The sequence below is a fragment of the Podarcis bocagei genome (genome assembly GCF_964188305.1).
Source record: "Podarcis bocagei genome assembly, chromosome: 1".
NCBI classification, from domain to species: domain Eukaryota; kingdom Metazoa; phylum Chordata; class Lepidosauria; order Squamata; family Lacertidae; genus Podarcis; species Podarcis bocagei.
In genome coordinates this window covers 80,395,008-80,419,087 of record NC_138125.1, presented here as the reverse complement: position 1 = coordinate 80,419,087, position 24,080 = coordinate 80,395,008, and the positions used below count along the sequence as shown (strand labels likewise).

Here is a 24,080-nt window from a genome sequence, read left to right as displayed (position 1 = left end):
TCATTCTTCTCTATTCTTTTTAGCAGGGAAAAACTCAGTAGTTCAGAAGGAGTTTGGGAGAGGGGGATTGAGCACATCACTTTGTTTTTTTGTACTTGGAAGGAACTCCTGATGCTCATCCAGAATGCTGTCATACAGATATACCTGAATTGGGTGGGTTGTGTTTTCTCCAAGCCAGATGTCCGTTGTAAATATATTTGCAGTGGACAAGGTTGATTCCCAACAATCTCTCCTTTACCTCATCTTTTTCATGCGTTTTTACCACAAATGTATTTGCAATCAAATGTTCTGTAACTTTTTTTTTACTAGATCAGTTTTAAAGGAATACAAGAATATGTGTGTGCGTGCATGTGCTTCTCTGTGCGCGCGCGCACACACACACACACACACACACACACATTCAACCACTGCAGGGAGCTTACTCTACTTTTAATAACATTTATTCTGCTTTAGAATACAATATGAAATGCTATGAACTGGTATAATCTGATCTGGTTTGCATAACAATGTAAACAATTCCACCAGGCCCCAGGTATGACATCTTATGGATAAAGTCAACACGTGAGCAGGTATTCACAGATGTTGCGAGCAGCAGTGGTTGTGAGCATGTCAGCAGGAGAAAGCATGCTGCCACAATCATGGGAATTGCTGCTGTCTGCATATGTGATAGTCAAGTTCACACTGTATATTTGTCCACACGAATCCCAAGGATAGTTGGGACTGCTTGCAAGTAGAACAAAAGCTATGTATGAACTGGCACTCAAGACAGGTATATTTCAACAATTATTGTGAATATTTTGAAACTAAGTACTGTAATTGTTTAAATTATTTTCTGGAAGACTATTTATAATACATGAATTATGCAGCATCCCAATCTGTAGGTCATTTCTTTCTAGTTGAATGTTTGAAATGCAGAATGGAGCTGAAACCAAGAACGTTCACACCATATCTTCAGCTTGTCCTTTGAAGCCAAAACATTTAAAGAATATAAGAAGATCTGGGACATTCACACCCTTAAAAGGCATGCATTAAATGGAGCAGGGGATTGTAGGAGTAAAATCACAATTCATAGAATGGTGGTTCCCAGAAAATGTGTAAAATTGGCCTTGGCAAAACATGCACCATTTAAGCCAGCTTCCTTCTTTACACCAGTGTCTCATTTTGCAATCATAATTAAAATTCTCCTCTGTATATAAATGGTGAGAGAGTAGGGGTAGCCAATATGGTGCACTCCAGATGTTAGACTCCAACCCTCATCAACCCCAACCATCATGGCCAATGGTGGGCATTAAAATTCAGCAACATCTAGAGGGCACCACTTTTGCTACCCTTGGTATGGGGGAGACCAGCAAGTCTGACACACAGTACCCCCAAGTAGCACTGGATGTGACCACAAGAATTCTGGGCAAAATTACCCAATCACATCCAATTTTAATAGGAAAAAAGCATATGGGAGAGAGGTGCTGAATCGTTCCTCAACCATGATGTACTGCAGCCATCCTCCCAAATGTTTTCTTCCAGCTGGGCTTACTTCCAATCTGTCTCTTTTTATGTGGTAATCTATGTTTAAAGACATGCCTAGATTGCCCCAAATTCCAAATTATTTTCCCAGTTCCCGGTTAATGTGTTATATGTTGATCCAAAGCCAACTAACAATATTGTTTGGGCCACCCCAATCTCTGCCAAGCGATAGTAAGAGATTTCAGGGGATTTGGCACTTAACCAAGGTTGTGTTTCTGTTGGGAAATCAAGGCGCAGCGGAGACTAGCGTCTTTATGAAATATGGTTTATTCTACACTGTCAGGGGCTCAGGAGCAGAGGCACAGGGGAGAGAGGAAATGGAGAGCGAAGGGGAAGAATCTGAGGGCAGCGTAGGGGAGTATGGCAGTGACCCGAGAGATTCCATGAGCTTCTCCAGCGAATCAGAAGATTCCCAGAAGGAGGCGCCGATGGTCAGGGCAAGGGGGGTCCCAGGGGGGACACACCAGAAACAAGGGGCCAGCGGGGACTCCCAAAGCAGCAGCTGGAAATCAGGACCAGCTTCCCCACCAGAGCGGAGTGGGGGGGGGGGAAGAGTCCCATGTGTCAGGGCCAGCGCCTCATCCAGCAGGGAGAGAAGATGAGTCAGGGCTGACCACGCCTCCATCGGAGAGTGGGGGAACGAAGGGGAGGTCAGGTCCAGCTAGCCTCCCCGAAGGGGGAAGCAGTGACAGGAGCAGTGTAACGGTCAGGAGGAAGGTTGCCGGCTGGGCGCGCGTGCCAAGTTCAAATGTACAGGCGCGCGGGACAGCAGAAAACCCGGATTGGGAACCAGGTCCTAAAGCCCGCCGGAGGCAGGGGGAAGACTCAGGGGACTCAGTGTCAGAAGAGTCTAGGAAGGGCGAGACCCCAGCTGACAGGCGGAGCCAGAGGAGGAAAGAACAAAGGAAGAGGTGGAGCAAGGCTAGGGTCTTAAACTGGTGTCTGGGGGGAGGAGATTCAGACGGAGCTTCGGTGGTCTAGAGTTTCAGACGTAGAGCTGCGCGCTACGGCTGTGTAATTGAGACTGAACTTCAATAAAGACTTTTGTATATAACAACGAACTGGCGTTGGTCCTCTGTGAGCTGGGACCTAGGGCAGCTCTGACATACACATATTTACAACCTGGGTTTTGATGAAGAGAGAGAGTTCGCGGCATTTACATCACAAGAGGGACTTGTCCTTCCCAGCAGTGCAGTCTTGGATTCAGAGGCATCCCAAGCGCCTTCCCCATGTCTCTTTCTAACAGCCTGCTGTTCTGCCCACTTCCTGCCCCTTCTTCCCAGAAACCCCAAAGTGTCTGTTGCAAAAGGACACCCTCTCTTTCTGTGCTGACATCACGCCCCACTGTTACCCTGGGAACCTCCCCCTCTCAACTTTGCTCTTGTCTTCTGCTGACTTAACACATGGCTGGGGGAAAGGACACCATTTGGATGATCAATTGTTCTTAATGGACTGGTAGTTATTTTATTTATTAAATTTGTATCCTGCCCTCTCTCCATAGATCTGAGAGTGGTTCACAACATAAAACAGTTCTCCTGTTCTTAATGGCATCGATGCTATCAGCAATCTCCTGAACTGGTTCAGCATGAGTTTTTTCACTCGCCTGGCATCTTTCCTTCATACTTCAAAAAATTAGGGGTAAATTCTACCCCTTTACTAAATTTAAGATAATGGGGAGTGTAGTGGTTTGGAGTTACTCGTGCGTAAACTGTCCCCGTTTGGGAGCTTAACTGCCTGGGTTAAACCGTCTTGACTGCACAGCCCATCTCAGCGTGGCTGCCTCAGTCGCTAGCAGAATCTGTCTGTGGGCGTTTCTTAAACCTTTGCCAGCATAAAAGCTGTTTGACACCCAATTGTCTCCGCCTCTCATTGTGCGGGAGTCTCCTGCGCAGGGAGGGCGTGGGTAGTGGAGGACCAGTGCTCTCCTCACTGACTTCCAAGGAAGAATCCCGGAGCCCTTCCCCCTCTTCCCCCATTTGCTCTCCTGGATCCTTGGTGTTACGCTGATTTCCTTCCCCCTCTATCAAGCTGCGTCTCCCCCTAGTGCTGGTACCTTCCCCTGCAGAATCGAAGAGCCTCTCCTTCTCCTGTTGCTCTGATGTCAGTTTCCTGACAGGGAGTCTCCCAAATTCCTAGCAATATGTAGCTTTACTTCTTTTCTCTGCCTCCTAAAGCCTCTTTCCCGTCACCATTAATGTGGTGCTTCTTGTCTTACGCCTTCCAAGATAGTTAAGCTGGCACAAAGAACTGCCTCGGAATTGGAAGGGAAAGTCACAAAGATACATGCCAGGCAAACTGCAGAGTTGTGCTGTGTATTTAAAGCCATGCAAACCACCTTTGCTACTGACATTCATCAGCATGTCATCTAGCAGGACAGTACCTCCTTAGGTGCAGATCAGTGATAGTGGGCATGTAAGTCATATGCTTGAAGCCATATCTTGAGCGAGCACTCCTCTGTCCTATCAGGGACACCATGGGAAGTGTAGTATCCAGCGTAGACTTGAATTCCTGAAAAAAGGACACTGCTGTTACCAAATGATAGCAGCATTTAAAAGCAGGTGTGTGGCTGGCATTTGCCTTCAGGACTTTGATAAATATAATTATACACTTTATCCAAGCCCAAGACTCTGCTACTAAAACTAAATTACACGTAATAGTCATAGAAACTCTAAAGAGGAATCTTGGGCGCAGTACTGTTTGGTGTTGTGACTGTTTCATTGCTGGCTGTTTTGTGACTTTTGGTGTGTCATCTAGGCAGAAAAAGGTGAGCTTCATAAACAAGACAGGGAGGGGGGAATCAGATCAAGCAACCTTGGGTTGCACCTCATTATCCCTGTCTGTCTGTCTCTCTATCTGTCACACACACAGAGAGAGAGAGCACACTTATGTTACCCGGATGTGGTTTTAGTACAGCATACCCTTCCCACCGCAGCGGTACCATTTATCTACTTGCACTGGTGTGCTTCGAACTGCTAGGTTGGCAGAAGCTGGGACAGAGCAATGTGAGCTCACCCCGTCCCAGGGATTCAAACCGCCAACCTTCTGATTGGCAAGTCCAAGAGGCTCAGTAAGTTTAGACCACAGCACCACCCATGTCCGCTGCAATGCCGTTTCTGTGCTTCCGTCATAGTGTTCCGTTGCACCAGTAGCAGTTTAGTCATGCTGGCCCATGACCTGGAAAGCTGTCTGTGGACAAATGCCTACTCTTTCAGCCTGAAGTGAGATGAGTGCTGTACCCCATAGTCACCTTTGACTGGACTTAACTGTCCAGGGGTCCTTTACCTTTACCTTAGCATAGCATACTACTCAAATCAGCAAGCATAGTCCAGAACCTGTTATTATAGGATGAATGCTCCATATGTATGATGTGTTAGCGGCAGTGAAATCTATTAACATCTGCCCTTTTGTGGAAGTGTTGAAAGTATCAATGCCTTTCCCACTCTTAAATATATCCAAGACCTCTGCCCAAAAGAGAATAAAGATTTCTCCTTTTTCAAATTTGGCAGAGAAAAGAGGAACATATTTGTCAAAGTCGCACAACAGACCTGTGACACAAGCTAGAGCAAAAACATCTACTTAACTCACTAGAAGTTAGGAATCTAAATGCCATTTATTTATTTATTTATTTGCCTTTGAAAAAATTGCCACCTTAATTCTACTAAAATACTAACTGGTTGTGCAGGGGGAGACAGGGAAGTAGAGCAATTTAATTCCTCAACTAAGGATTAGCAGTAACATTTTTTCCCTAATATAAGGTCTGCCAAACAGCCTCTCTGTTCATCTAATTTTCAAGGTTCCTGGAAAAGGCACATTATATGCAAGGTTTTTTTTTACATTGGTTTTAATGTGACTTGTGGGGCTACATAAATGACAGAATGTAATAGCAGGAAGCCTCATCTTTAAATAAAGGAAATTACTCAAGGCCTGAAAATGTGCAAGACTTTGGGAGGCGCCTCTTCCTCTGCTGCAGATGGATGCTACAGCAAGTCATAATTTCAGACATCAACACCGACCTAATGAATTAATAACTTGGAACTGGCAGGTGTGTAGGAAGACTTGAAATTATAGCGGGTTCAGCTAGGATACTTTTTACTTGTGTAATCACAAAATAATAATAACTGATCCCTCACATGATGTGAACCCAAGGTATCCAATGCTAGTCCTACCTACTCAGAGTTGACCAATTGAAAGTAAGAAGCATGACTCTTGTGTCCATTAATTTCAGTGTGTCTACTCTGAGTAAAACTTAGTTGGCTACAACCCAGAATGCATGCATGTACTTATTTTATAATATTTCCTGCCCTTTAATGTAAAACAGTTCCAGGACTGCATTTGCATGAGCAGCAATCACTGTGGCTCTTTCTGTGTGTTTTTCCATAATCATAGTCTGGCACTGGCACTTAGGGGGCAGGGGCTGTTTATAAGGGCCAGCATCTTTGTTCTTCTGCCGTTGCCCATTCTACTCATATTAACCTTAGAACAGTCCCTGGGTCTAGTTAAAATGCTGTCATCTTGTAGCGCTGCTATCCTCACGCTATGCAATAACCACTGGTTCTTTACAATCTTTTTTGGAGTTAATGGGATTTGCTGCGCACTGTGAAATTGTTATTTAAGTAGACACATTGATATGTATCTAAGCAAGCACGAGGTAAAGAAAATAGATTTCTAATTTAGCACAAAAGAGGGCTTTCCAGCTGAAGTGCCCGGTGAGTCAATGTTGAGACTTAGGTATTCACCCAGCCACCATGTACTCTTCCTTCTATTTCTCCTATTCTTTCTCTTGGGACTTTCCTATATTATCAGTTTATCCTGGATTAGAGCTAAACAAAGGATGGGGATTGGAAAAGGTCCAGATGTTCCTTCTAAAACATCCAACCCTTGCAGGTTAGCAGAACAGAAGTACTTATTCTCCTTGAGCTAGATTCTCCCTCTGTCTGCCACCTACAAGCTTTGGATTTACTCCTACAGCCTATTGTTTCTTCAAATCATCCTGGTCTAAAGGAGCTTTTATACAGATAGCTAAACTAACCCCTGCTCCTCCAACTCTGTTATATAAAGGAACCCCTGGATGATTCCACAGTCTATACTAAGCTATGTTTCATTCACTCCCTTTTTATGAGGAATCTACCCAACACCATCCCTTTTTGGTTCTTCCATCATTTCTCAGGCTGTAGAAAGTCTGTTTCCCCCCCTCCCAAAAAAATTAAGAGCACAGTCTCACTAGGTGTACTTGCCCTTGGTGCTACTTCTGTCTGTTTAAAGAGGCGGGTATTAGATGGGCAGAGATCTATCGTGCAGGTGAACTTGTCAAAACTCTGCATACATTCACCATAACCTTTGCGGTAGGTACTTTTTATCACCCTGTTTATGTTATTTAATTGATCTCCTAACTAGGGCTAAACTTTTTCCAGCTTTTTTTTTAAAATAATGTTAGCGTGCTTAACACCATAATGCTGTCTAAAAATAAGAAATAAAAAGCTTTCTGGTCATTGCCATTAACCCTGCTGCAAAAATGCCAATGGCCAGAATGCTTTAAAAAAATTTTTTTAAAGCATTATAGCATTGTGGTGTGACATGCTATAGTGCTCTTTTATTTTTTATTCTTTATTTCAAAAAAATGTTTTGGTACTAATTTATCTTCTGTATATTTTGGAAAGTTTCCTATACGTTGTGATGCCTCTCAAGATATTGTTTACAAATTTGCCATGAGGGTTCCTAAAGTGGGGGTGGTAGTCTTCATTAATGTTTGACATCGGCTGCCATTGATTGGACGTTGGCAGACTGAAACATGTCTTTAGTGTGACGGCCCAATTTTTGGTGGGACAGGTCCAAACTATGCTTATTTCAAACTCTACATGAGGGCTGCTGAAGTGGGGGCAGCAACCGACTGCCATTTTGAATCAAGATGGCAGACTGAAATGTGACTTGGGCATGTCGTTGTCCAGTTTTTGGTGTGATGTGTCCAACCTGCACCAATTTGGACACCTCGGAATATATCATTTCACTATTTAGCAAATTTGGCATGACAGGCCAACTTGTGCCAATGTGGATGCCTCTGAAGATATTGGCCAACTCAGATTGAGAGTTCCTGAGGGGGGAAGCAGCGAACTTCATCTATGTTTTGATGCTTGGTGCTATTTTGAATCAAGATGGTGGACCAAAATGTGACTTTGATGTGACTTCACTCAGTTTTGGTTATGGGTCCAAACGGTGCCAATGTGGACACCCCTGAAGATATTGTTGCCCAATTTGGTGTCACTTTGCCCAATTAAGCATCATGAGTCCAAACTATGCCAATTTGGATGACTTGAAGTTATTGTTCCCCAATTTGGTTCCAAGATGGAGATGGTCATCCTGCTCTATGTTTGGAGGCTAGACACAATTTTGAATCAAGAGGGCATAGTGATAGTTGCAGATGAGATTTCCTAAGGTGGAAGAGGTATTTTTTGTCTACGTTTGGATACCATTGGATGCATTGAGCCCTGCATCGGTGGGGGGGGGGCATGCACAGCAGCCATACTCACAAATCATACTATCCATTTAAAAATCACAATATGTTTGGGTTTCTTAGAATTCCCACACAGCACCGGACACTTTCCGCTAGTTGTACTTGTACTATGCTTTGGAGAAGGAAACCTCTGTTTCCTGTTTCTTTATTCTAATGTCTGATTATCCAGCAACCTTGGGCTCAGAGCATTTACACAGCATTTACAGTACGACTCTGGGGAGGCCACTAACCTCTCCATGTATTTGTTACTAATGAACATACTTACTCTAGCTTCAGGTTCCATAATTTGAGGCTGCCCTGTCTGAAAAGCAAAATCTCCCTCGCTGGTTGAAGAACCGCTATTCTTTTCTGCCAAAGAACAGTAAAAGCAGAGTGCCTTATTAGCACTAAAATTTGCCCCCACATGCACTTTGCAATTTAATCTAAACTGAAGATGGTGTCTAAAACACCCACTTTAGAAGAATCATAAACAATTGAACACCTTTATCTAGACCCACAGAGCAATGGCTGAGCACAATGTGTTTTGGAACTCACACAATAGCAAGTAGGGCTCACAATTTATCCCTGTCTTACCACACACCTCATTTAACTTCTTAGCACATGATTCCACACACTGCAGGAAGAACAGAGCAACTGGGAATGTTGGTGGGGAGAACATGTTCATGTGTTTGGTACCATCAAATGATGGGGGAGGGAGACATGGCCATGCTTGTTCATTTAAAAATGTATATCCTACTTTTTGAGTAACTTCTTCCACAAAGTTGTTTACAATTTCCAATTAGAAAACAATATCTAACAGTAAAATAAGGGTGCTTCAGGTAACCTTGACCTAAATCATTCAGAGCAGGGGCAGGAAACCTCACACCCAGAGGCCAAATGTGGCTCTCTGGGTGCCTCTATGTGGCCCTTGGGACACTCCCCATCTCCTTCCCAGACTGCAGCCTTCACTGGCCCTCATCCCATATGGCACTTCACTTTCTCATTCTGCCTCCTGCCACTTCCCTTTCCTCTGCTGTCTTCCAGTTCATGCCCCTTTCCTTCCTCTTCATTGCTCCGCTGCCAGTCTGAGACATGAAAAACACATTGCACTGAACGAGAAAGTAGGAAAGAGTGTCACTCTTTGAAATTTCCTCCTTCAGCTCTATGTACTTTGGGGGGGGGGGGTACCCACCTTTGCCATGTCATGTCATGTCAAGGAGGCAGTGAATAGGGTGCTCAATGATTTTGTGGGCACCAGGGGAAATCCTCAAGGGTGCCACTGTGCCCATGACCACAGATTTAGGTACTGTAATTAGATTGCTCACTGCACACTGGTATTGTTTCTTGGTGTACATCTACACTAAATGAACCTGAGGCTGTGTTTTGTGAGGTGTTGAGAGATTTCTGTCCTCCATCCATTCAGCTTCCAGGATATTAGGTGGGAGGGGGAACATTTTTATTACCCATACAGTGGTACCTCGGGTTACAGACGCTTCAGGTTACAGTCTCGACTAACCCAGAAATAGTACCTCGGGTTAAGAACTTTGCTTCAGGATGAGAAAAGAAATCGTGCGGCGGCAGCAGGAGGCCCCATTAGCTAAAGTGGTACCTCAGGTTAAGAACAGTTTCAGGTTAAGAATGGACCTCTGGGACGAATTAAGTTCTTAACCCGAGGCACCACTGTATTTAGGTCCCTAGTGTAGAATTGTCCTAAGGGGCTAACTATATGGTATGTGTACACACACCAAATGGAGGCCCAACACCATTCTGAAATGAATAAAACTTTGGAGGGGGGAATAAGTAATGTGAACAGAGTAGGGAGGACAAAAAGAGGGAATGCTTCTCTCTTTCAGTATCTACCCTTTTTGTGCTTCACATTTGTCTTCCAAAGCAGCAGGGAATGGGAGTGGGGAACTGCTTAGACGGTGATACAGAGCTGAGAAATGATGGACAGGAAAGAGCTAAGCAAGCAACCTATCTTTGCTGATGCTCTGATCAAAACATTCCCTCCTAGAGCTATTTTTCCTTCTTTTTTTAAGAAAGCATCAGGGATCCATACCATCGGTTTGCGTGTGACGTGTAGTTAGTTTCAGTTATGAAAACATTGAATTAAGCTATGCTTCTAAAATTATTTTTTATTTATTTTGACAAATATTGCACAAAATTCTTCCTTAATGCACATAGCAGTACACAGATTACCATATATTTAACAACAGATATGGTTAAAACAGAGTTGACTTACATACCCATGGGTGAAAGCAAACTTTTTGAGGAAACTGAATATAAGCTGGAAGTTTCGCTGCTTGCATCACTGATTTTCGTCCTGATACCTGTGGCACGACTAAGCAGCATTTTGCTACTTTGTGCAGAATCAAAAGAAAAGTGTCCATGGAACCTGAACAGGAAAGAAAGAAGATTGACCCAAGAGGAAGCTCACCCTGTTAAAAGAGTCGGAATAAGCATCAGCTCCTTGCAACCAACACTATCCATTTCAAACAGCTGCAGGGCAGCTGCAAACACTTCACACTGGTGCATCTGGGCACTGAAAGTGATCAACCTGATCGACTTTATATTTTGGAAAGTTGTTTGTACACTGCACATTTGGACACCTCTTGGACACCTCTGTCATAATTTTGCATAATGCTTCCTGAGATCATGGAGCAGGTTTTCGTCTCTTTGGATACAACTGGATGCCATTTTGAATTAAAATGGCAGATCAAACCTTTCAAGACTGCACTGTTCTAAAAATCGGTGCTGGCATCTAAAGATTCAGAGCCACAGTCTTCAGAGGGCATGAGTTTGATGTTAGCAGTGTGATAGTAATGTTATGATTTGCACTTAACACTAAACCATAGTTTGTTTTAAACCATGCTTTGTTTAACAAAACGTGAGTTAACCACAAGTTGCCTTACAGACAATCAAACAAAACACGACTTGTTTCTCCAACATTTGTTTGGTTTTTGAGCTAATCTTGCCTCATGCCTTTCTAGTTTTGTGAATTTATAGAAGACAGGGAGTGTCAAACAAGCCATGGTTAAGGAAAGGTGCTAGGTTCACATATAACACCAAACATATAAAATAAACCAGGATTTGTGAGCCAATAACAAATAATGAATTCAGCTTGTGGTTTGTATGCAGTAAGCAAACTATAGTTAAGTGGCTCAAAAGGGGTCATGCATAACACTAAGCTATGGTTTAATAAACCATGGCTTAGTGTTATGTGCAAACCATTGCATGATACTGACTGTACTCCATTCCTTCTACCTGTTTTTCACCAGCACACTCCTAGATTGAATCTCTACCTTTTGTTTACCAAGATGCCTGAAGTTCTAAGAATTCGTTGGGACAAAGCTACGTCTGGCCTCGAAGGCAAGGACTCAAAAGTTTCATCATCTTCACTGAGGGGAAATTTGTCCACTGAAAGGTCCACATTATCGCTATAGGCATCTGCAGCTGCCATGAAGTGCTGAGGACCTCTATATTGTGAGATAATCTTAGAAGATGAAAGTGAAAGGAAAATAAAGTTATTCACCAGATTTCAACATTTATATAATACAGTACTGCTTTTCAATGCTCCCATGGTAGTTGACAATTTGTTATATCAATGCATGAGAAAAGGACGGATTCTCTCAGGATCTATTCAGAAGTGGATGGTAGACATTCCCTCTTCTGCTTTCCCCTCAGGGCATGCAAGTCCTTTAGCATGTCCTTCATTCCCAACAGCCATAAATGTGTATCAGCTGTTGATCCAGAAATTACAATCTAGGATCACATACTTAGGTTTATATTCATTTATTCAAAATTTTAGAAGTGGCCATTAATATTTAGCTGCTGGCTTATAACTACTAATGCTCTTCTCCAAACAAGCTGTGATGCCATTTGGTGGCTGCACATGATGTTCTCTTCGGGGCAGGGGTACTATAACTGACACACAAAATAAACACACAGAGATACACTGTTCCCTGGATGTGGGAAACCAATTGCAGCTTCACTCGCCATGTAAACAACACCTTAAGTCACAGAAATGCCATAGGTCTTTGGTGACCTCATTCAACAGAAACCAACCCCAAGGCACACTTTGGGTTCACATAAACATCTCACTGTTTACAGTGTGCATAACAGCCATTTCATGTATATTCATGAGCTCCACCACACTCAAATACTGTTTCATATTACAAATCTATGCTTAAGTTTACTCTGATACAATGCCACCCTACGTCATGGATAGCCAATGTGGTGCCCTGCAGGTGTTGTTGGACTACGATTCCCATCAACCCCAACCATCATGTCTAGTGGTGTAACCCAACAACATCGGGGGAGGGGGTCCCACGTTGGCTATCATTACCTTAGGATGGTCAACCTTTTGGGCCTTTCCCCCTTTTTAATTTTTAAAACTCAGAAAATTATAACACACTGTACATCCCTTCCCCTCCAGACTATTAAACAAAGCAATTCACCTGGCCATGGTAGTCACAGAGGCAGGTCGTGCATTCTGGACCCGTTCTGAAAAAATGTTGCCTGCTTAGTGGCATGTTTGAAGCTTGCTCATGAGCAAGGTTGGCCCCTGCAGCCCACACCTATAAAATATAGTGCAAATGGATGAGACACAACATTAATGTATGACCTACAGTACCTCCCATTTTCATCTGTAACTGTAGCCTGGTGCCCTGTTTTTGCAGACCTCATGGGGAGAAAAGCTACTTGGAAAGACAATTTGGAATGAAAAGGAGATCCAGTAAGTGAACTAGTCCAGAAAACTACTACTAATTTGTTAATCCCTTTTGGCTTTGCTCATTAAATTCCTGTGCAGTCAGGAAATCTGCTTTTAAAAAAAACCTGGTCTGGCAAACATAAATGCTTGTGCTGATGGAGCAATTGTGTTAGCACGATGTTAAATTCCACCCATATATAGTCTATTATTTCCCTGTAATGCTGGTAGAAATACATTCTGTTTTGTTGGTCAGAATTAAACATTTCTGGGAAAGCAGCAACACTTCCCATACAACCATTTTGCTTTTTAAAAATATTTTAGTACCCATAAGCGCACAGTACAATTTAGAAATATTTCAGATAGAGACAACTGATTCCTTCTTTCTTTCTTTGCTCAAACTCAACTTTTTTTAGGATATAGAAAAATTTTATAGCAAAAATAACTTTTTAGAGTTCTTAAATCCAGTGGGCTAACTTTCAGTTCATATTGATGTCATCTGTCTGAAGCAAAATGTTTTGGACTACCTGTGGCATTAAATTATTGTTCAGCAAGATAATATCTTATATACCGTAATTTCCATGTATTAGACGAGGTTTTTTGACTCAAAAATCATGTCAGAAAACTGGGATTGTCCTTTACATGGATATTGGGGGGGGGGGGAGTTGCGAGCTGCCAGCCAGCTGCGTGGAGGGGAAGCTGTGCACACCAGCCAGTTGGTTGGTGGCCGTGCTCTAGGAAGCTTCCCGCCCTCAGTGGCGTGGGGTGAGTGGATGCCCACTTTGCCAACCCCCAGCAATGGATTTGCTGGGGTGATTTTGATGGCATGAGTGCAATTCCCCCTTAAAAAAGCTCAACAACTTTGGGCCATCTCCCCTCATTTTCTTTAAATTTAGTCCCCCAAAATAGGAGGTGGTTTATACATGGGGGCGTCTTATACATGGAAAAATACGGTTTGTATATCTATATCACACTCAGGAATGGGAAGCAGGAGGGGTCCCTGCTGCTTACTGTGATGTGATGCTGTGCAGGCAGAATGGTGCCATTCGGGAAACGATAGATAGACACTGGGAAGTCTTTAACCCACTGCTGGATGATGTAGCCACTTAAATCTATTTCCTTGTTCAATAATGTATTGAAGATTCGGACAAATTTGCCCGTATTATGTACACTCACAATCCTTAATGGTCCTGAACCAATATGGCATCTAGGGGAAGAAAGTGGGAAGAGGAGAAAAAAGATGGGTTAGGTGTGACTGATTTAGAAACAATTGGTATGAGCTATGCTACTTATGGGCCTGTGATGGAATACTCCTGGGGTTCTTAAAGTGTAAGGCAGACAAAAGAAGTAAGGTAAGAGATATGGGAGAGGGGAGGTATCTAGGGCTGCCATATTTCAAAAAGTGAAAATCCAGACAGGTGGCGGGTTAGAAGTCAACTGAGAGAAGCACAGGCAATTGTGAAGAGAACAAGTCTTGTCAGAGACCAACTTAGTCATCTGTAACTCTTGTACAGTGGAAGTTTGGTTTCTGAACATCTTGGAAGTCAGTTGTTTCAGTTTTCGAATGCCAAAAACCTGAAAGTAACTGCTTTGCTTTTCGAACGCTTTTCAGAAGTCAAATGTGCCACACGGCTTCCATATTGAATTTTCCATTAGTAAATGCTTCCAGAAATGCATGCTTCAGTTTTTGAACGTTTCGGAAGTTGAATGTCTTCCAGAATGGATTACGTTCAAAAACCAAAGTTCCACTGCACTTAGTTTCCAGTATAAGGAAAATGGCGGTCTGAAGCTACAAGAGTAGTAGCAGCTGAGACAGTTGTGAATTGTCTGGAAACATAGTAGAATTAGAAAAGGATCATTTAGGGCAAAGCACGGATCACCAACCTTTTCTTGCTCATGGGTGCATTTGCAAATTGGACAAACTGTCATGAGCACTACATGCACACAATGGCCAAGCACACTCTGTAATCTTTCTATTGGCTGCAACAAAATGCTTTTCACAAGCCTAATTTCAGCAGGGGAAGCAAGCCTCTGAGAACCAGTGAATGCCTCTGCATGTGCAACTGCACCCATGAGCACCACCCTGACAATCCTGGGGTAAACTATATTTGGGGGTGGGGGTGGGAGAGACCACATCTATACAAAGTCTAGATTACGTACACTCTATGCCTTCAAAGCACATTCGAAGAACATTTTTCTCCTCAAAGAATTATGGGCACTGCTGTTTGTTAACATGTGGATTTGAATTGTAACTCTGTGAGGGGTAAACTACAGTGCCCAGAATTCTTTGAGGAAAAGACTGTGCTTTGAATGTGCTTTTAAGGTATAGAGTATAAACAGCTATAGTTTCTTGGGTTAACTACAGATATACATGTTTATCTTCAACAGAAATATTTTTATTATACTTCCAATATTATTAAATATTTGCCATATGCAGATTGGCCATTTGCAATTTCCTAGTGAATACCAGGTCTGTGGAGGAGGAGCAGAAAAGCCTGACAAGAAGCTGTGTCACAGATGAACAGGCAAAATAGCACATCCTGTCAGAGATCATATTCGCTCCACTTCCATTACATATTCCAGGAGGATGGTAAAAGCAATAAAAAATAAGAAGCCAACTGGGGAGGTTAAAAGCCAAAAAGTTGGGGGGGGGGGGAGGCACATAAGAAGGTAATTAAAGCACATGGATTTAGAGCGGATGTGAGAGGGAAGTGGTCTGGGAAAGTCACTTCATCTGAGGTGAAGTGATTCTAACAGCTATTCCTTAAGCAATGAGGTTTGTGTGGTAAACATGACGGGATCGTTGGCAGGATGTTGGCTCTGTGTGCGTGTGTGTGTGTGCATGTGTGCACACATGCGTGGGGACATGTAGTCATGAGCTGAGCAGATGTTTGCACACTACACAAAGTGGTTACAGAGTGGGTTGGTGCTTTGTGAGTTTAAGGTGATGCTGGAGGTGCTAGTACAGTCATACCTCGGGATAAATATGCTTCAGGATAAGTATTTTCGGGTTGTGCTCCATGGTGACCCGGAAGTAACGGAGCGCTTACGTCCGGGTTTCGACTCTCGCGTATGCACAGACGGTCAAAATGACATCACGTGCATGCACGGAAGCGGCAAAATGCGACCCGCACATGCACAGGCATGCAGTCGCGTCTTACGTTCTGTTCAGGATGCGAACGGGGCTCCAGAATGGATCCCGTTCGCATCCCGAGGTACCACTGTAGTGGACTTGTAAGTCTAGATGGCTGATGCTTTTAAGCACACAGTTATCCACATAATGTGAAAAGCCCAACTTCTTCCCAACTTTGCTTCTCTGGGTCTTTATAACTTACGATTCTTTGGCAGCTCCGGATCCACCAGACACCTGTCTGACAGAATGGCGGAGGGTGCCTCAGGGGTGGACCCTACCCTCAGTGGCGTAGTGTGGGTTGTCAGCACCCGGGGCAAGGCAAGTAATTTGCGCCCCCTAACCCGTGGATTTGCACCCCCTAACCCTAACCCCCAGATGTTGTGCCTGGTGCGGCCGGCCCCCCCTGCACCCCCCATGCTACGCCACTGCCTACCCTGCATTGCTGAGGGCCTCCTTCATGTTGATCAGTGGTGGACAGCAGGTAGGGCCAGAACATTGTCTCAGAAAAGGAGCACTACACAAAAGGATGGGCAAACTGATGAATGATACAGGGCCTCAAAAAGCGCTCCGAAGTGGGACAGCAAACACTAAAAAGCTGAAAGTGGGTTGCTTGTTCTGCACTGTTGTCCCAAAGCGTGCCAAGTGAAACCTGCAAAGAAAGGTCTTTGCTCCCTGCTCTGAAAAAGCTTATCTCCTCATTTGAAGGCAGAACTACTATTGCACTATGAGAGGATGGGGTGGGTGGCCGCTGGGTGCAGCTTTCAGTGAAAAGGTGGACACAGGTTTAGCCAGGAGTGGTCAGCAGGGCACAGCAGCCTAGGTTGGCATTGGTCATCTGGCTTCCCATGGCAGAGGCTGCTGCCAGTAACTTAAGAGGGAAAAGGTGGCAGGGAGTTCGGCGGTGTACCGGCACTGGTGGAGCCCATCAAACACTCCCTCCACTGTGCCCACACTGCGCCAACATCCCTGCCACCTCACCCCTCCCCATCTTCTTTACCAGCAGTGAACTCAAAATTGGAAAGCCAGGTAGGCAACTGGGTTGCTACTGGGTGGGTGCACCCTGTCTTTTACTGACTGAGCTTTTATTGAGAATCTCACACACAGTGGAGTAGCGTACAGACCATCCAGGAGGAAGGAAAAATGTTTGCTTCAGAATGGAAAGTAACAGAAAGCATGCAGGAGTCTCTCCTTAAGTCCGGTGAAACTGCAAGGCAGAGGCTTCTCACACCAGAGTTGAGCTCTGAAGGTACTCACCTCCTGCATTCTTCTATGAAGGGGCAGGTCAAAATGTGAGTGTGCATTTCTTCCTCTGACAGCTGTCCAAGAGTGAGACGAGACTGTGCAAGGCTCCAACGATCCAGGGAAGGAGCTTTCGAAAGTTGAAACATAATATACTCATATGGCATATGAATGAAAACTAATGAAAAACTAATGAAAACTTCCAGGGAAAAACACTGTAGCTGAAAGTCAGACATTACACTGTGGTGATATTAGCTGCATTAGAAAAGGCCTGTGTGCCCTGGGGGAAGGCAGATGAGAAGCCCAGGCCACAGAGCCCAGGCCATTAGCTCCGGATATGACCCTCAGTGGGTCTGAGAGAAGTCTCTTTGTTCTCTCTTACATATCACTTTATGTTTTAAACTTATCAGCTGCCTTGGGTGCTTTGGCTGAAAGGTGGGATGTAAATCCAATAATAAATAAATACATTATACAAATAAATTATCTGTATTTATGAATATTTGTTTATTTATTTAGACACGCCTTTTCCCCCTGACGGAACACAAGGCTGCTTACATATAAAAATGAGAACCGCTAAAAACATGAAAAAGAACAATCATTAAAAAGCAATTAAACATTGATAGTAAAACTATATACATATATAACATGTATAAAAAAAACCCGTACAAATAATTACAATGAAAACAACACGGCAATAGCCGTTTCATAAAAAGCAGTCCGTACCCAAAAGCCTGTTGAAACAAAAAAGTCCTGCTGGTGGAAGGACAACAAGGCGGGAAGCAGTCTAGCTTCACTAGGGAGGGAATTCCAAAGTCTCCTGTGTCCGTACCAGGTGGGATCATGAATACTAATTTTTAATAACTTATGAACATTGTAGAGTTTAAAAAAACAACAACTGTTACCTTCATGTCATATGTATTGGATAATTTATCTAACTGAAAACGGGAATTACCTCACTTAATCAATCAATACACCTGTTCAGCCACTGGCTGAGTCACTGTGCTATGAAAAGTTAAAATAGTTTAGTTGCTCAGAAAGAATGTGCCAGCACTAGGCTCTAGTTTGTTTTGCTTGCCATGTTATCGGGGAGGAGAGGAGAATAATTGCTTTTTTAAAAACCTAACAGACAGATAATGGCATACAATTGTGGACTTTAGTCCCCAAAGCTTACGCCATTATGGACGTGTTAGTCTTGAAGATGCTACAAGATTATTTGTTGTACACCTTCTTTGACACAAGTGAAAGGCCAAATGTTCATGAGTCCAGGATCAGACTGCTGTAAGGACCGACATAGGGAAGGCTGCAGGCAGGGCAGATGAAAATGCTCATGTAGGAAGAGATTCTCTCAGGAAGTGTAGGGAAGGACACAAGGTCCAGAGAAAAGTAGTTTAAGGAAGGGGCTGGAGAAGTCAGGCTAGGGATCCATAGCCTAAAGAGGAAACGGTCTTGAGAGAAGGAGGGACAAGAGGAGGCAACAACATATGGTGTGGGGTAGCTGTATGAACACAAGGACCACTAGGTGGCGCTGGGCCAGGAGAAAGGAAGGGGAAAAGAAGGGAAGCTTTCAAGCATCTCAGTATGGTGTCCATGTTATCAATTCCATGGAGGGCTTGAGAAAAGATTTTATGTGTCAGCAGGGACAGGCAAGGGAACTTTGGAGGTAAAACAGTGCTCATTATGCTTTAGAAGACCATGGGGACAGAGAAGGAGTAACCAGCCAGCTTTGCAATAGTTTTCTTTTGTCATGGCAAAAGGGAAGGTTGCCTCTGCCAGCCTGACCAGGCCTAACCCCATGCTTGGTGGGTTATGAGCATAGGGTGGAAGCTTTAGGGCTTTTGGTTTGTGTTCCTGTAAGAATACTGGTGAATAGCATAGCTAAAGAGTAAATATGTATTTTGTTTTACAGAGAACTCTCACCACATAGAAAGGAAATTCTGTTATTCTTCCATAATTACTTGTTTGCAGGATTGTGCTCCTATAGCATGATGATGATTCATCCATAAGTTTTATTTTACTGCAGGAAAGTCATCCACGGACATGGGAAATAAACAATGCAGTCCTATGAATGTCCACTCAGAAGTATGCCCAATGGAGTTCCGTGAGACCTACTCCCAAGTAAGTGTGTATAGGATTGTAGTCATAGCCTCAAAAGGGGGAAGCTCAATGAGGTGGTGGGAAATACTGGCATTAACTAACACTAGTTAGTTATACTAACACTAGTTTGTTAAACTATATACTATAACTAGTTTCCTCTGACCCTTGCATTCTATTATTCCCCCAAAGGTGTAGATTTTCTTTTTACCTGCAAAACATGACATGGCTGATTGGTCACTGAATGGCAACAAATGGTGGGGTATAGAGTTCATAAGAGTGAGTTGTTGAAGGCAAGCCTTTGCCCCCCACCCCTTCATCAGGAATTCATGTTGTCCCTTACTGCTCATGGGGGAGGTGGGGAGGACCTGCAACTGATCATCTATGTTCTGTTACTTGTGAGTAGACTGAGAAGCCTGTTGTTGCTTAGGTCAACCTACATAGCTCTGAGCCACAGTGCTCTTTTCTTTTAAACTGCTTTGTCTATTTGTCATCTCCCCTCCTGTTCTTTATAAAGCTTTGTGATTTAGTTAGTGGGGTCAGAGGTGCATGTGTTTGCCAGTATCAATGATTCTTGTAATTCTCCATGTGCCTAGAATGTTTGGGTTCCTGCTTCAGGAGTCTAGGATCGGGGTTGTTAAAGACCATAAAGTTAATCTGTTCTCTGGCAGATGTAGGGAGCTATGGGTTTGCTTTACTCTCTGAGTGAACTGTAAGTGATGCAGGGTGGCTTATTCTAGGTTCTGGAGATCCAATATTTAATTGAGCATCCCCAGATTTCTTCTTGTCTGGGGAAAGGGCTGTGAGCTCATAGGGAAGTGGTGGGGGAGACTAATGGCTAATCAAGGCACAACTGGCCAACCCCAGGTGGGCAGCAGTTGTGTGAGGAAGGGGTGTAAGAGGCTCACATTCTGTCATAATTGTGGCAATGACACTGTTACAGAATACATTAGAGAAAAACCCAACCCACAAGTCTGAAGAGGCTCTGTCAGTAAAGTCAATGCTTTAGCATACGTGGAACAGTCCAAGAGATTAACCTAGGTTACATTGGGCCTATGTGCATTGCACATGTGTGTGTGTGAGTATGCATTGCATGTACGACTTTTTGATCAACTAGCCAATGCCGGACTATTTTTAAAGAGGAAGAATTTGAACTTACTTTTCCCCACGGGCATTTTCTCAGAAGATGGTGCCGTATTGAAGGAAGACGATTCTACCATTTTGGGGTCAGGCACTGAAAAGATGTCTGATTTCTGAGAGGTGAGGACAGCCAACGAGGATGGTTCAGAAAGTGAACTGTAAAGTGGGGGTGGGGAGTTTGACATGCATTCCTTTGGGCTAATCCAGAATTTTCAACAAACAAACCCACATATTCTTCTTAGTGCTGTATTCAGATGAATACCCAATACCCAATACATTAGGAGCAGTGTGAGATCCTATCCACATAAAATGGGGTGCTGTGGCGCAAAGGGCATAACCTATTTGCTTGTTCTTGCAAAAGAACTAATGGGAAATTTGTGTTCTAGCACTGGAGTGGGGAGTACATCTTCATCAAAAAGATAGCAGGACTGCTGCACGAGGAAAGGGATTTTGCTAGCCTTTTCTGCTTTACACGGCACTTCTGCATGGACGTTTACTGTGGACTTGGTAGTTTGTGCGTGCAAGTTTTTTTGTAGTAGTCACTTGACATTGTCCTCATAAAAATGTCACCCTATATCCCGCCCCCCGCCCCCCCCAATTTAATCTGGATTTGCTATTTCTGCAGGGTGGCAATGGTGGTACTTCGCGGATATTTCACACGCCCTGTCTGCTGGAGCAGAGGCATCTTCTCTCTCTACTTCCCACATTCACTTTAAAGAGGACAGAAACTGACAGCTTCAAAAAGGGGGCATAGCAGGGACACTAGGTTGGGGGGTGGGAATCCATGGTGGCTGCCATGCCATACAACTCCTTGCTTGCCCCCCCCCAAGAGGAAATACATAGGGAAGTACTGATTTCCCCATAACAGGCGGGGAACCTCAGACCCAGTGGGTGAATGTGCCCCTCAAGCCTATCTAAATTGCCCCCAGGACTCTCCCCAGACCTCATCCCCTCCCCAGCCTTACTCCCTACTGACCCTGCTTCTCATACTCCTTGCTTATTTTTCTTTGGCTGCAGCATGTTGTGAACTGTCTCTTTCTTGGATGGAGGACAGAGAGGGGTATGCGAGTGTGTATAGAATCTAGCCTTCTCATTGCTAGAATCGTTGATCCGCTAACTTTTCATAGAATCATAGAGTTGTAGGGCTGGAAGGTACCTCAAGGGTCATCTAGTCCAACCCCCAATGTGGGGCTCCAACCCATGACCCTGAGGTTAAGAGTCTCATGCTCTACAGACTGAGCTATCCCAGGTTCAAAAGTATGCAGCCTTCTGCTTGAAAAAGGTTCCTTTGACCCTGCCCTATAGCACTGCTGAGAGGATGTAAAGCAATAAACAGAGGACCACAGGCTGCCTTGGATGCTTCTACTACACTCTCAGGTGTATTCAGATGCCGACTTACCTCAGACAGGCTGCTGTTTTTCTACCAAGCCCCTTTTGGTCCTTTCTGTCAGAAAGCCTGTGGTTTGCAATTACCTTTCCTGTGAGCTTCCCTCCAGCGCACCATTGTGTGCCTTCTCTAATTTCATGATTATTTCCTCTTTTTCCTCTTCACTCAGCGAAATACTTCCAAACTAAAAAGCAGGAAGAGTGATGACACCGATAAACACCCGATTAAGGAAAGGTAACAATACTGTATTTTCCTGTGTTTAAAACTATATTTCCCTCCAAATTTTTTAAGTTTAAAATTGGGGGTCGTCTTATACCCAGAATGTTGCAATTATTTATTTCTTAATTTTGGGCTCAAAAAATAGGGATCGTCTTATACATGGGGGCGTTTTATACACAGGGAAATACAGTAATTCTGTGAAGTGAAAGCTATGTTCCCTCCATGAAGCACACTAAGCAAACTCATGCCCAAACAAGGGACCGCCCAGAAGTATATTCCTTATGTAGGACTGCCAGATTACCTCTTGAAGGCATTGCCTGCTCCTTGGGGGGGGGGGACGACACTTGTGTGGAAGTATGTGTGTACACACTTACTTGTGTGCACACACATACACAGACCATGGGTTCCATTGTGTCAGGTCCTATTTTAAAATAGGGAAATATTGTCCCAGCACCAATAACTACGACGAACCCCAAAATTTCTCTCCCAGAAACAGTGCTTGTCGGGAGTAAGTCCATTATGGCCCCAACCCACACTGAGTAAGGCAGTGACCCACTGTTGGGGGTGTGACAAAATGTGAGGGTTTCACTTCAAAAAGTTTGCAAAAACAATAGCAAAACTGGCATTAACTTGGAACCCAGGCTTGAAGTATTTCTTGATGTGCTTCCTGCAATTGCGTTTTGGGGTGATAGCTATGACCCTAGCTTTGAGTAGCAATTGCTCAGTTGGAGGGGTGCTGCAAAACATGGTTTTTTTGCTACCAAGTGCTGCAAAACAACTGCAAAGGTTTGGCACTAGTTTGGAGCAGATCCTAAATTTTGGCGTTCATAGTTCAGTCTGTTCTCATTTCAGAGCCATTAACACCTAAACAAAGTCTATCTTCCTCTGAATTTCACTGGAGTAAGGGAACTTGAACAACAACAAGGTGCAAAGTGTGATTACAGGCAAACTGTAAGCAGGCAAACTAAGATGGTACACTTAATAAGATCATACTGGTTGCTTCTAAGGCTGCTTCATTCAACTGAGATGGGCTATATAGTGATGTGCTAGATGGCGGTGTTTCTGTATGTGGGTTTTGAAGAGTCAAGTATCTAGCCCTCACACTCTTCTGGGTTCTCTTGTCTTCATGGCACTGACCTTATTAAAGGCATCTACAAAGCTTGTATGCTTTGGAATTCTCCGAAGCCGTAGATCACTTGTTTCTGATGTTACCTTTGTTCCTGTCTCTGACCAGAGCTACACAAGAGGGGGGGGAAAGTCAGATACTATTAGTGCCTGCCAATCCCTTAAGTTAGAATTTATTTGTTGCATTTTCCAGCTATTGATAGATCAGCCTTTCATGAATTTGTCTAGTCCCTTTTAAAAGGCATCTAAGCCAGTGACCATCACAACACATTAGGGGAGCAACTTCCAGAAACCAATTATGCATTGTGCAATGAAGTACTTCCTTTCATCTTTCACTGTATGACCAAACCTCTACCATGATGTGAGAGGGAAAGAAAAAACATCTACCGTATTTTTCTCTCTATAACACGCAGATTTTTTTCTCCTAAAAAGGAAGGGGAAATGTCTGTGCGTGTTATTGAGTGAATGTGTGGTCCCTGGAGCCAAATGGCGCGAGTGGAGGCAAAAATCAGGCAAAAATCAAATCGTGTCTCGGAGAAGGGAAACCTGAAAAGAGGAAGCGGCTGCTTTCCTGCATTCTGCCTCAGGGTCTTACTGCCTACCCTCTCTGTTCCGTTGCTGTGTTTGCTCAAACGGAACAAAGAGCAGGGAAAGCCCCTCCCCTCCAGGCAAGCAGAGGGGAAAGCAGAGCGTCCTTCCTTCTATCCTCTCCCTGCTCCGGAGGGAACAATGTTTGTGAAGGGAAGAGAGATTACAGGTTCAGCTTAAAATTCTGATTTGACTTCCTGCTTTTTGTTTTTGAGGACACACAGCATTCAAATATGCTTTCTTCCATTTAAAAGGATGAAATCCTTAAACAGTGTTTTGCCTGTAAATTCATGCGATCTGGAAGATTACAGTGTCTGTACCTCTTAAGGGATGGCAAAGCTTAGGTTTCGCTGCTAAATAGTTCTTAATGCAGTTAAAATGCTTTCTTCATAGAATCATAGAATCATAGAATCATAGAATCATAGAATCATAGAATCATAGA

The 24,080-nt window shown here is 43.7% G+C and overlaps 1 protein-coding gene across 1 annotated transcript in view; it reads right to left on the bottom strand.

The window, feature by feature from the left end:
- Positions 1-3,817: 3,817 nt before the first annotated feature.
- The window catches only part of LMNTD2 (lamin tail domain containing 2), a 44,583-nt gene continuing 24,320 nt past the window's right edge, over positions 3,818-24,080 (bottom strand). Inside the window, 10 exon segments of the mRNA XM_081168328.1 lie at positions 3,818-4,029; positions 8,295-8,377; positions 10,255-10,403; positions 11,311-11,501; positions 12,466-12,585; positions 13,728-13,923; positions 17,104-17,218; positions 20,339-20,475; positions 21,793-21,890; positions 23,063-23,161. Coding sequence (XP_081024454.1) covers positions 3,883-4,029; positions 8,295-8,377; positions 10,255-10,403; positions 11,311-11,501; positions 12,466-12,585; positions 13,728-13,923; positions 17,104-17,218; positions 20,339-20,475; positions 21,793-21,890; positions 23,063-23,161 — 1,335 coding nt within the window. The 3' untranslated portion in view covers positions 3,818-3,882.